This window comes from Macaca mulatta, chromosome 10 (genome assembly GCF_049350105.2).
Source record: "Macaca mulatta isolate MMU2019108-1 chromosome 10, T2T-MMU8v2.0, whole genome shotgun sequence".
Classification (NCBI taxonomy): Eukaryota; Metazoa; Chordata; class Mammalia; order Primates; family Cercopithecidae; genus Macaca; species Macaca mulatta.
In genome coordinates this window covers 8,649,624-8,662,398 of record NC_133415.1, presented here as the reverse complement: position 1 = coordinate 8,662,398, position 12,775 = coordinate 8,649,624, and the positions used below count along the sequence as shown (strand labels likewise).

General features: G+C 41.4%; 1 protein-coding gene and 1 long non-coding RNA gene across 7 annotated transcripts in view; one reads left to right on the top strand and one right to left on the bottom strand.

Annotated features, from left to right (window-relative positions):
* ARFGAP3 (ADP ribosylation factor GTPase activating protein 3) overlaps positions 1-12,775 on the bottom strand; it is a 64,280-nt gene that overhangs the window by 24,253 nt on the left and 27,252 nt on the right. For all 6 annotated transcript variants that reach the window (XR_013398677.1, XM_028827332.2, XM_077948616.1 and 3 more), the window contains 4 exon segments: positions 12,609-12,696; positions 7,773-7,832; positions 3,871-3,917; positions 2,520-2,659 (listed from right to left, as the gene is read on the bottom strand). Coding sequence is in view for 5 of the 6 variants with exons in the window: in XM_028827332.2 (XP_028683165.1) it covers positions 2,520-2,659; positions 3,871-3,917; positions 7,773-7,832; positions 12,609-12,696 (335 nt within the window). In the remaining variant the exon portion in view is untranslated.
* LOC144331619 (uncharacterized) lies at positions 8,058-10,432 on the top strand. Its single transcript, XR_013398929.1, has 3 exons — positions 8,058-8,242; positions 9,203-9,346; positions 9,943-10,432. It is a non-coding gene; the product is annotated as an uncharacterized LOC144331619 (long non-coding RNA).

Below are 12,775 nucleotides of genomic sequence, written 5' to 3'. Positions count from 1 at the left end.
AACAGCACTGCTCTGACAGTTTACTGAGCTGAAATAACTTTATTTACAGCCTTTAAAAAAACTAACTTGCAAAATAACACTCATACATTAAGGATAAAACACCTTTCTACGGGTTTGAGTGGCAGTGGTGGTCAGTAAGGCATAGTTATGTGGTTGTTCTGAACAAGGCCATGAAAGTTGCCAAATTGGCTTCCCAAATCAAATTCATAAATCTTCCGATCAGCATCTTTGTTTTTGTGATGTATCAAACACTCCTAATGAAAGATACAAGTGAAGGCTGGTTGTTGCTTCCTGTTTTCAGGAAGATTAGCATGTTAATATTAGAAGTAACAACCAGACTTCACTCCACCCAGTTTACCTGCAGGAAGGGAGTTGATCAGGGCCCGATTTTATACACGCTCTGGGAAAACCTCAAGCGTGAGTAATCTGGACAGAACCTACTCCCAAATACCAAGAGAAGCCATGGAAACACTTAAATCTAACCTTTCCCTTTGCCAGGATCAAAAACTTAGCTTAGTAAGAGAAATTAAAGTCTGTGACAAGTCAATGTAAATTTTTACACAAAGCATATCAAACCATATTCAACCTAAATACAGTTCAGTGCTGCCCCCTAAGTTCTGTGAGTTAAATGACAAGGAGAAATAACTATCAACTTCAAATTATTTGGGTTTACCTTATAAACTCCACCTTAGCAAACTGTCAGTATGAACAGTAAGATGGTATGAAAAGTAGTTGCATTTATTGAGCACCTACTGTGTGCCAGGTACTGTTTGATGCACTTCAATGAGCATTTAAGCTATTAAACTAATCCTTAAAACCACCTCATAAAATAGGTATTATTTTCTTCATCATACAGTCCATAGTAACTCAAGCTAAAACAGATAAAATACACATGAAAGTAAGAGAAAACACCGTTAAAAAACACATGCATAAAAAATAGGGATCCAGGTTACTTTTCCTTTCTGTGTGGCATGCACCCCCCGCCCTTCTTCTCTCCTGATCTTTCGTACACAGTCCCAGTTTCTGGATGGCCATCTTTCTCTTCTGATTTCAACACAAATGAAAACCTCTCAAGAGCCTTACAAACGTCTACAGAAAACCAGTCTCTTCACTGGCTTCCTGGCTTCCAGTTTCCTCCCCTCTTCCTGGCCTGGATATCACTACCAATCTCACTTTCTCGAGATGCCGCTTCATCACAGCACTGCTGAAGGAGCTGTTTCTGACTCTTGGGTAAGTGGACAACCACAGCCTGACTTTAAGGTGCTCCACATTATCGTTCCAACTCCTCCACTTCAGGCAGGCCCCCGACACACATGATCATTCCACCTTCTTCATTCTCTGAAACTCTTCCTTCTCCCTCTCCAAGATCCAGGCTCAGAACCTCTGGAGACACCACCAGAGCCACAGTCTTCCATCATGTATTTAGAATTTAGTCACAGAGTCCAACAGGGCTTCAGATTATAAATACTTTTTTCATTATGGAGATATAATTCACATACTGTAAAACTCACCCTATTAAAGTACATGATTCAGTGGTTTTAGCACATTCACAAAGTTGTACCACCATCACCACTAACTCCAGAACATTTTCAGCAGTCCAAAAAGCAGGCCTGGACCCTTTAGCAGCCACTCTCCATTCTCTCCTCCTCTTGGGCCCTGGTAACCAGTAAGTTGCTTTCTGTCTCTATGGATTTGCCTATTCCAGACATTGCATATGGACAGAATCATGTCATATGATCTTTTATGACTGGCTTCTTTCTTTAGCATAAACTTTTCAAGGTTTATCCATGTTGTAGCACATATCAGGACTATATTCCTTTTTGTGGCCAACAGTCCATTGTATGGACATACCACATTTTGTTTCTCATTTATCAGTTGGTAGACATTTAGGTTATTTCTACTTTTTGGCTATTAGGATGCCACTATGAACATTCATGCACAAGTTTTTGTGTGGTTACACAGATGTAAGTTTAATTTCTCTTGAGTATATACTTAGGAGTAGATTAGCTGGGTCACATGGACACTTTACATTTAACTTTTTGAAGGACTGCCAAACTGTTTTTCACAATAGTGGCACCATTTCACACTGCCATCAGCAATGTACAAGGGTTCAAATTTCTCCACATCCTAGCCAACACTTGTTATTGTCCGTTTTTTTTTATTATAGCTTCCCTAGAGGGTACACAGTAGTATCTTATTGTGGCTTTGATTTGCATTTCCCTAACTCTAATAATGTGAAGCATGTTTCATATGTAAACACCTCAATGCATCTCTGTCTTTCCCTTCTCACTGACACCACTCCAGTCCTGCCCTTACAGCATCAACAGAAAGTGTTGCTGCCCCCATCGTCTCTTTCTCTTCCAATCCAGATGCCAATGCAATATCAGTTTTCTTACAACTAAATTTTGCAGTGCCCTCCCCTCCCCGCCCCCAAAAAATACATGGCATTTGGAAAGCAAATCTTGGAGTTAATAGTTTTATTCCCTGCAAACATATTAATATAATGAAATTAAACTTACATTGATTCTTCTTTAGGTGCCGCCTTGGCCAGGTCTTCCTGCTCCTTCATTTTATCCGCAGCTTGAGCTTGTTTTTCAATTTCATTAAAGCATGTATTTGCCAGTTTCTGAGCTCCCAAACTTCCTTTTTTGGCCCCAAGCTAGAAGATATATAAGACTATAGTCTACACGAGCTGTTTGAAAGCTTTTGGGACTACAGCTAACATTTCCTAAGGGTTAGGACCTGCCAGGCACTGTCACAAGCACTTTACATTTATTCTCTGGCTTAGTCCTCAGAACTCTGTGAAGCTGGTATTATCTCAGGAGTCCCTCAGCATGGGGGGATTGGTTTCAGGACCCTGTGGATAACAAAATCTGCGATGATCAAGTCCCTTATATAAAATGGCATAGTATCTGCATTTAACCTACATATACCCTCCAGCATACTTTCAATCATCTCTAGATTACTTATTATATCTAAATAATGTAAATGCTATGAAAATAGTTACTAATTCTGTGTTTTTATTTGTATCGTTTTTACTGTTGTATTCTTACTTTTCATTTTATTTTACTTTTTTTGAGAGAGGGTCTCACGCTGTTGACCAGGCTGGAGTACAGTGGCACAATCTCAGCTCACTGCAACCTCTGCCTCCTGGGGTAATGCGATCCTCCCACCATAGTATCCCGAGTAGCTGGGACTGTCGGCATAGGCCACCAAATCCAGCTACTTTTTGTAATTTTTGAAGAGACGGGATTTCACCAAGTTGCCCAGGCTGGTCTTGAACTCCGGGGCTTAAGTGATCCACTTGCCTCAGCCTCCCAAAGTGCTGGGATTACAGGCGTGAGTCACTACGCCTGGCCTATTGTGGTTTTTTTTCCCCCAAATATTTTTGATCTGCAGTTGGTTGAATCCCAGGATGCAGAACCCCTGGATACAGAGGGCTGAGGAAAGTAAAGCTCATGTAAGTTAAGCAATGTGGCCAAGAACACACAGCCAATAAATGGCAAGGCCAGGATTCAATCCCTGCACCTGCCTCCAGAGCTGGTGCTCCGCAATGCATCGCTGTTATCTGAAAGCTCACCAGACGACTGACTACCCTCTAAGCCTTACAAGATATCACTGCTTATTGATCTACGCAAGCAGGAGAGAAATTCCCAGGGGACCTTTGTTAATTTTTTCAGAATTTTGTCATAGACAGAAAAAAATGTTAAATCATTCTAGAAAAAATTCAGTAAGTATAACATTAATCTCTTTGAACAAGCCACATTTATTACAAGATGGTTCAAAAGAATAAAACTAAAATGACAAAGTAGCTTTTTAGTTTTAAAGCTTAACTACCAGATTTTTATATATAAAGTACATAATACTCACGCCTTTTTTAGCTTGATTTGGTTTCTTTTTTATGATAGAGGAAACCTCTGCCAAAAAATAAAAATTAAAAAGTCAGACCAATAGAAATAATTTTTCTTTTTTAGTGTGTCTTTTAAAATTCTAACATACAGCACTTTATTATTTAAGAGAGAACATTTTTCACATTAGTTTGTCATTCAGAAGACTCAAGTTGATGAGCATATTTTAGATGGACAGAGCTTCGTTGAAATGGAATCCTCAGTATTTCCATGCAGTCTCCAAACTCAGAGAAAATGCCTTTTTTTTTTTTTTTTTTTTTTTTTTTTTTTGAGACGGAGTCTCCCTCTGTCGCCCAGGCTGGAGTGCAGTGGCGCGATCTCGGCTCACTGCAAGCTCCGCCTCCCGGGTTCACGCCATTCTCCTGCCTCAGCCTCCCGAGTAGCTGGGACTACAGGCGCCCACAACCACGCCCGGCTAATTTTTTGTATTTTTAGTAGAGACGGGGTTTCACCGTGGTCTCGATCTCCTGACCTTGTGATCCGCCCGCCTCGGCCTCCCAAAGTGCTGGGATTACAGGCGTGAGCCACCGCGCCCGGCCTTTTTTTTTTTTTTTTTTTTTAACAGCACACTGAAGAGAAACAGAGCCTGAGCTTGCCCCACTCAGTACCTTCTTCAGGAGCATTTTAAAAAGTATATTACAACAACTTTTGTTTTTTGAGACAGGGACTTGCTCTGTCGCCTAAGCTGAGTGCAGTGGCATTACCTCCCAGATCAAGGGATCCTTCCACTTCAGCCTCCTGAGTAGTTAGGATCACAGGTGCGCACCACCACATCTGGCATTTTTTTTTTTAGGAGATGGGAGTCTCGCTATGTTGCCCAGACTGGTCTTGGACTCCTGGGCTCAAGTGATGCTCCTGCCTCAGCCTCTCAAAGTGTGAAAATAAGTATGAGCCACCATGTCACAACTCTTTTGTTAAGCTCTGCTCTTCAAAAACTTTAAAAAATCTAACAATCTTTTAGAGTTGTTCTCACTCCATTACCTAGGCTGGAGTATAGTAGTGTGATCAGAGCTCACTGCAGCATTGAACTCCTGTATTCAAGTGACCCTCTTGTCTCAGCCTCCCTAGTAGCTGGGACTACATGCATATGCTACCATGCTTGGCTTTCTTTTTTTTGTAGAGATGGGGGGATCTCACTATATTGCCTGGTCTGGTCTCAAACTCCTGGCCTCAAGTGATCCTCCCACCTTGGCTTTCTAAAGTGCTGGGATTATAGGTATGAACTGTCATGCCCATCCCAAAAGCTTTAAAAATCATTATAATTTTCCATTTATATTTTAGATTCAGGGAGTACATGTGCAGTTTTGTTACAAGGGTATATTGTGTGGTGCTGAGGTTTGGGCTTCTCTTGATCCCATCACCCAGACAGTGAGCACAGTATCCAACAGGAAGTGTTTCAGCTCTTGCTCCCCTCTCTCCCTCCCTCCCTCCCTTTGGAGTCCTCAGTGTCTACTCTTCCCATCTTTATGTTTGTATGAACCCAAGATTTAGCTCCTGCTTATAAGTGAACACATGTGATATTTGGTTTTCTGTTTCTGCATTAGTTTGTTTAGGACAATGGCCTCCAGCCATGTTGCTGGAAAAGACATGATTACTCTTTTTTATGGCTGCACAAAACTTATTTGAAAATATAAAGTTAGCAGCCTGGACAACAAAGGGAGACTCCATCTCTACAAACAAACAAACAAAATTAGCCCAGTGTGATGGCATGCACCTGTGGTCCCAGTTACTTGGGAGGCTGAGGTGGGAGAATCCCTTGGGCCAGGCTGCAGTGAACTGTGATAGAACCCACTGCACCCCAGCATGGGCAATAAAGCGAGACTCTATCTCAAAAAAGTAATAACAATAATAAAAGTAAAGTTAGCTAGGCATTATGTATACAACTAAAGCAGCCAGTGACGTGCTTTTTCACCTTGGCTTATATATATATTTTATTACATTAGCCAAAATAAATATAAAGCATTCTCGGCCAGGCATGGTGGCTCACGCCTGTAATCCCAGCACTTTGGGAGGCCAAGGCAGGCGGATCACCCGAGGTCAGGAGTTTGAGAACAACTTGGATAATATGGTGAAACCTTGTCTCCACTAAAAATACAAAAAGTTTGCTGGGCGTGGTGGCGCACACCTGTAATCCCAGCTACTTGGGAGGCTGAGGCATGAGAATCGCTTGAACCCAGGAGGCGCCAGGAGGCAGAGGAGGCAGTGAGCCGAGATCGTGGCACTGTACTCCAGGCTGGGTGACAGAGTGAGACTCTGTCTCCAAAAAACAAAACAAAAAAAGAAGAAATATAAAGCATTCTCTTATTTTAATAACAGTACTTTCTAAATTGCACAAAAATACTTTCAGAGAAAGTTTCTTAAAAATCATTTTCTAAGTACATTTTACTTGTAGGTTATATATTGTTTTTAGAATTATGTTTAAGAAACCCAGCAAAATTAAAGTCTTAATTTTTTCTTTTCTTTTCTTTCTTTTTTTTTTTTTGAGACAGAGTCTCGCTCTGTCGCCCAGGCTGGAGTGCTGTGGCCGGATCTCAGCTCACTGCAAGCTCCGCCTCCCGGGTTTATGCCATTCTCCTGCCTCAGCCTCCTGAGTAGCTGGGACTACAGGCGCCCGCCACCTCGCCCGGCTAGTTTTTTTGTATTTTTTAGTAGAGACGGGGTTTCACCATGTTAGCCAGGATGGTCTCGATCTCCTGACCTCGTGATCTGCCCGTCTCGGCCTCCCAAAGTGCTGGGATTACAGGCTTGAGCCACCGCGCCCGGCCAATTTTTTCATATTAAGATAAGAACGTGCTTTGATAGGAAAAGATAGCATAAAACCACAAACAGCAAAAGATTACAACCTTTAGCCGTGAGTGCAGAACGGCATCATTACATTTCAAGTGTGAAAAAGATGCTCGTGGGAATTTTCCTTTTCATCACTTTCTTTTAGATTTGTATTGTAGTAGTCACATCACCTGCTCCCAACTTCTGACAAGTCTAATACATGATGAAAATGTCAGGAACATTTCTAACAGTTTAGTTATTTTTCACCAAAGCAGCTGCTTTCCAACTAATGCAATGGAATATGTAACAATTACAAATTAAAATTCCTTGATAATGAAAAACTTAAGATTAAGTTCACCTATAATAAAATCAGAAAGAGAAGAAAATGCTGAGTTCTTGAGTAAAAAGGAATGGTGTACATGTTCTGACCACTGCTTATTTCGGTAATGTGAGCCAGCCCAACGTAAACCTACCAACCAAAACCATCAGCAGCCATATTGGCTAAATATGCACATTGCTGCTTTTTTTTTTTTGAGGCAAGGTATCAGTCTGTCACCCAGGCTGGAGTACAGTGGTGTGATCACTGCTCACTGCAGCCTCAACATCTCAGGCTCAAGTGATCCTCCTTCCTCAGTCTCCCAAGTAGCTGGGACTACAGGTGTATGCCACCACACTCAGCTAACTTTTTTTTTTTTTTTAAGAGAGACAAGGTTTCGCCATGTTGCCCAAGCTGGTCTCGAACTCCTGGGCTCAAGCAATCTGACCACCTCGGCTTCATAAAGCGTTAGGATTACAGGTGTAAGCCACTGCCCCCAGCCACAATGCTGCACTTTATATTATCAAGCTGGTTAAAATGTAGCATCTTTGTTGGAAGCTTGAGAGATGAATAAAAAAGATATATATATATATACACATACATACATATATATGGCGATATATATATATGGCACCTTTCGCTTAATAAAATATTATTAACAGATTCAGTCATGATGCTATTACTCCATCAGGTGAGACGCCTAGGCCAAATGCAAGAGGATTTACTTTTTTCTTAATGAGTCATACACTTTAAATCAGAATGTAAGATTTTAAGCATATTACCTAAAGCAGCCTTTGATGGTACATTAAGACCTTCCACACTTGGTCCTTGCTCTTGTCCACCTGAAAATTCAAAACATTGATATTAGTGCAGAAAATATACTCAGCTAACTTGCTTTTCAATGTATAATAATTCAACTTGCTCAGTGCTACGTATTTTATCCAATTTTGTCAATGATCACCTACCTTTTTAGCTGTATATTCTATTTTACGGTTATAAGAATTTTGACTTAAAAGTCCATTAAAGTAGAAATGTATTTTTCATCCAATGGATTTATCGAATAAAAATGTTAGTGGTCTCTTCAACTAATATAATTCAAAATTCTGCCTTATGATCTGGTGATTTAATGTGACCTGTCATAAGATACTTAGTACCTCTGTGGACTATACATACCCAATGTATGTTAATATGTGGAAATTTTTTTTTTTCCTTCTTTTGGAGACGGAATTTCTTTCTTCTTACCCAAGCTGGAGTGCAATGGCATGATCTTGGCTCACTGCAAACTCCACCTCCCGGGTTCAAGCGATTCTCCTGCCTCAGCCTCTCGAGTAGCTGGGATTACAGGCATGCACCACCATGCCCAGTTAATTTTGTATTTTTAGTAGAGACAGGGTTTCTCCATATTGGTCAGGCTGGTCTTGAACTCCTGACCTCAGGTGATCCACCCGCCTCGGCCTCCTGAAGTGCTGGGATTACAGGCGTGAGCCACCGCGCCCGGCCTAATATGTGGAAATTCCAATTACATCAATGATGGAAATCGAAATTTTCAGTTGCCAAGAAATCTGTCTTGTTTATTCTATTTTACCTAAAAAGTCATCCTGGTTAGCAACTCTGTGAACACAGCCTTCATTAAAAGCCAGGCACAGTGGCTCACACCTGTAATCCCAGAACTTTGGGAGGCCAAGCTGGGCCGACTGCTTGAGTTCAGGAGTTCGAGATCTCCCACCTTGGCCTCCTAAAGTGCTGGTATTATAGGTGTGAGCTACGGCGCCCAATCATACTTAATTTTATTTATTACTTTAAAAATAGATAAAGTGTAGGCTGGCCATGTGGTGGCTTATGCCTATAATCCCAGCACTTTGGGAGGTTGAGGCGGGCGGATTACTTGAGGTGAGGAGTTTGAGACCAGCCTGACCAACATGGTGAAACCCCGTCTCCACTAAAAAATACAAAGATGAGGGCTGGGCATGGTGGCGTGACCCAGCACTTTGGGAGGCTGAGGGGGATGGATCACGAGGTCAAGAGTTCAAGACAAGCCTGGTCAACATGGTGAAACCCCGTCTCTACTAAAAATACAAAAATTAGCTGGGTGTGGTGGCAGGTACCTGTAATCCCAGCTACGAGGGGCAGGAGAATTGCTTGAACCCGGAAGACGAAGTATGCAGTGAGCTGAGATCATGCCACTGCACTCCAGCCTGGGTGACAGAGTAAGACTGCATCTCAAAAAACAAAAAACAAAACAAAACAAAAAATTAGCTGGGCATGGTGATGCAAGCCTGTAATGCCAGCTACTTGGGAGGCTGAGGCAGGAGAGTATCTTGAACTCGGGAGGCTGAGGTTGCAGTAAGCCAAGATTGCACCACTGCACTCCAGCCTGAGCAACAGAGCGAGACCCCCATCTCAAAAAAAAAAAAAATACATATATATATATAAATATATATATATATACATATACAGCCATTCAACAGAATATTATTTAACTATAAAAAGGAATGAAGGCGGGTGGATCACTTGAGGTCAAGAGTCCGAGACCAGCCTGGCCAACATGGTGAAACCCTCTCTCTACTAAAAATACAAAAAAGTAGCCAGGCGTGGTGGCGCATGCCTGTGATCCCAGCTACTTGGGAGGCTGAGGCAGGAGAATTGCTTGAACCTGGGAGGTGGAGGTTGTGGTGAGCCGAGATCACACCATTGCACTCCAGCCTGGGCAACATCTTGTTCTGTGTTAGTTACTGGGGTTTCTGTTAAAACAAAACTGAGACATCCGGACTTCAGAGATTACATGTATCTCCTGGGGCTAACCCTCAATCTCAAAGTCCCTGGCCTTTTTTTTTTTTTCAGAGCCCTGCTCTGTTGCCCAGGCTGGAGTGTAGTGGCACAAACTCGGCACACCACCATGCCTGGCTAATTTTTGTATTTTTAGTAGAGATAGGGTTCTGCAATGTTGGCCAGGCTGGCCTTGAACCCCTGGCCTCAAGTGATCCACCCACCTCAGCCATCCAAAGTGTTGGGATTAACAGGCGATAGCCACTGTGCCTGGCCTCAAAGCCCTTTTATGCTAATAAATTATAATAATAAAAATAGTTAAATTATCATTTGTACTTTCACAAAAGATACGTAAGTCACTGTTCCTGTTTGTTAGGAGATTACGGGAATTCTTTCTTCTCTCTGATAATGGTAAATCAATCAATGGCTCAGGTAGATTTCTCATCTTAAAAAAGAATCTCTCTCTGGAGAAGCTCACAGCTCAGCAGAGGGGACACACAGTGGGCATGCAAACTAACAGACGCAGTAATTTCCAGAACTGGTGTTTGCTATGCTATGAGGAAGAAAAAATGCACAAACGCAGTTGTGACTGGGAGTGCTCGCCAGCTGGTCTTAAAAGCTGAATCCCAATAAAGAGGGAGCCCATGCCAATCAAGGCAGAGCCACACTTCAAGCAAAACAGAAAGCAAACGCAGGCAGAGAAACACCCAAGGGCCCCTGCAGCTTCAGTGTAGTGTAAAGCTAAGAAATCAAAAAACTAAACCCCAGTTAGAGGTGTATAAATGTCTTCTTTGCAGGCATCTTCGGTCATATGCCTAAAAAAAGAATGTGAAAAAAAATGACAGGGTGCAAATCATCCACAAAATCACCACATCAGAGTTCTTTGCATAGTAAGGAAACAAGCCGCTTTTGTCTACATATGAATTGCAAATGTTTCTCATTTGTCTTCACTTTAAAGTACTTTTTCAGAACAGAAATGTTACATTTTTATGTCATCAGATTTATTAACCTTTTCCTTTTATGAGGTTTGAATATGCATAGAAGGGATTCCCCAATTCAGGATAATAAAAAAAGCTTTACCCAGGTTTTCTTCTAGGATAATCATATTTTCAAGTAAATCTTTGAAATACCTGAATTTAGCCTGGTGTGTAAAGAGTAAAGAAGGAATTCTACTTTTATTATTTGTTTCTAAAATGCCAGACACTAGTCCAAATTCCATTAATCAAATAACCCATTGTTACCTAGGATATGAAATGTTCTTATCCCGATTCACGGATACGCCTACTCCTATACCAGTAAAATGAAAAACCAGCAGTCTATTGTTTGATGGAAATCTCAAGACATTCCCACCCTTATACCTATAACAATACAAAGGAAGTGACTCCTTTTCTTTCTTTTTCTTATTTTTTTTTTAGAGTCAGGGTCTCTCTCTGTCATCCAGGCTGGAGAGTGCAGTGGTGCAATCAGAGCTCACTGCAGCTTCAAACTCATAGGCTTAAGAGATCTGCCCGCCTCAGTCTCCCTAGTAGCTGGGATCACAGGCATGCACAACCACGCCTGGCTATGCGACTCCTTTTCTTTACAACATGACTCCACTCTGGGATAGAGCCAAGTGTCTCTCTCTCCTAGGACTACTTTCTTGATAAATACCACTTACTCTCCTACACTCCGGCAAAATCCTTGCCAGAAATTTTCTCAATACTATCACCCAACCCATGGTTGGTGACTGCTTCATCTTTCCTGTTATGCCATGATACTTAGAGTTGGTCAAGGCTCAGTTTATACAAGCCAGCACTTCTTATGGTATCAAAACCCATGAGCTCACTGCTTAGTTGTCCAAAGTTACATTTTTGTTGTTAATTTACACTAACATTCTGGCCTAACAAAGGATGCACTTTTAAAACAGAAAGAGCCGATTACTCATGTCACAAGTGATTTGTAATATGTAAGCAACTGATATATTTACAATAAATGTAATCCTATAAGAAAGTCACCAAATGTGAATCATTATGTATCAACTATTTTTGTAAGTTTTAAAATTGAAATTTTGTTTTTGATTATAAAAGTAACCCATACTTACTATAAAAGTTCAGATACTTCAACTCTGTATCAAGCAAGAACTAAACATCCTCAGTAACTTCATTCCCTATTTAACAATTTGCTGTGTGCTTTCCAGGATGTTTTTGGTATGTTTTTCTTTTTTTACAAAAATGATTATTATATTCCATGTTCAGTAATATTGTTCCCCCACTTTATAGTCTATTACGAATATTTCTTCCTGTTAAGACAGAAGGGTCGACCAGGAGTGGTGGCTCACGCCTATAACCCCGATACTTTGGAAGGCCAATACTTTGGTGGATCACCTGAGGTCAGGAGTTCGAGACCAGTATGAACAACATGGTGAAACCATGTTGCAAAAATTAACCAGGCGTGGGGTGCACGTCTGTAATCCCAGCTTCTAGGGAGGCTGAAGCAGGAGAATTGCTTGAACCCAGGAGGCAAAGGTTGCAGTGAGCCGAGATCGTGCCATTGCACTCCAGCCTGGGTGACAGAGCAAGACTTTGTCTCAAAAAAAAAAAAAAAAAAAAAAAGGACAGAAGGATCTACATTTTAATTTTTTTAGGTTTCAGGTGTTTTTTTTTTGGTTTTTTGTTTTTTCGGTAGAGATGGGGACTATGTTGCCCACGCTGGTCTCTGATTCCGGGGCTCAGGTGATCCTCCCGCCTCAGCCTCACGAAGTGCTGGAATTACAGGCATGAGCCACTGTGCCTGGCCCACCTTAATTTTTAATAGTTTCATAGCATGCCACTGAACCACAGAATAGTATTACATGACAGTTATAAGGACTCCACCTTCATTATTTTCCAAAGTGGTTTCCACAGGCCTTGATGTTAAAGAAGATGGTTCTGCTATTGCTGATGCCCATGCTGTGTCACTCACCTGAAACAAAGTGAGAAAAGTCATTAGCAGACAAAGCAAGAAAACAGCCATAAAAAACAAATCAAAGTACGGGAAAAAC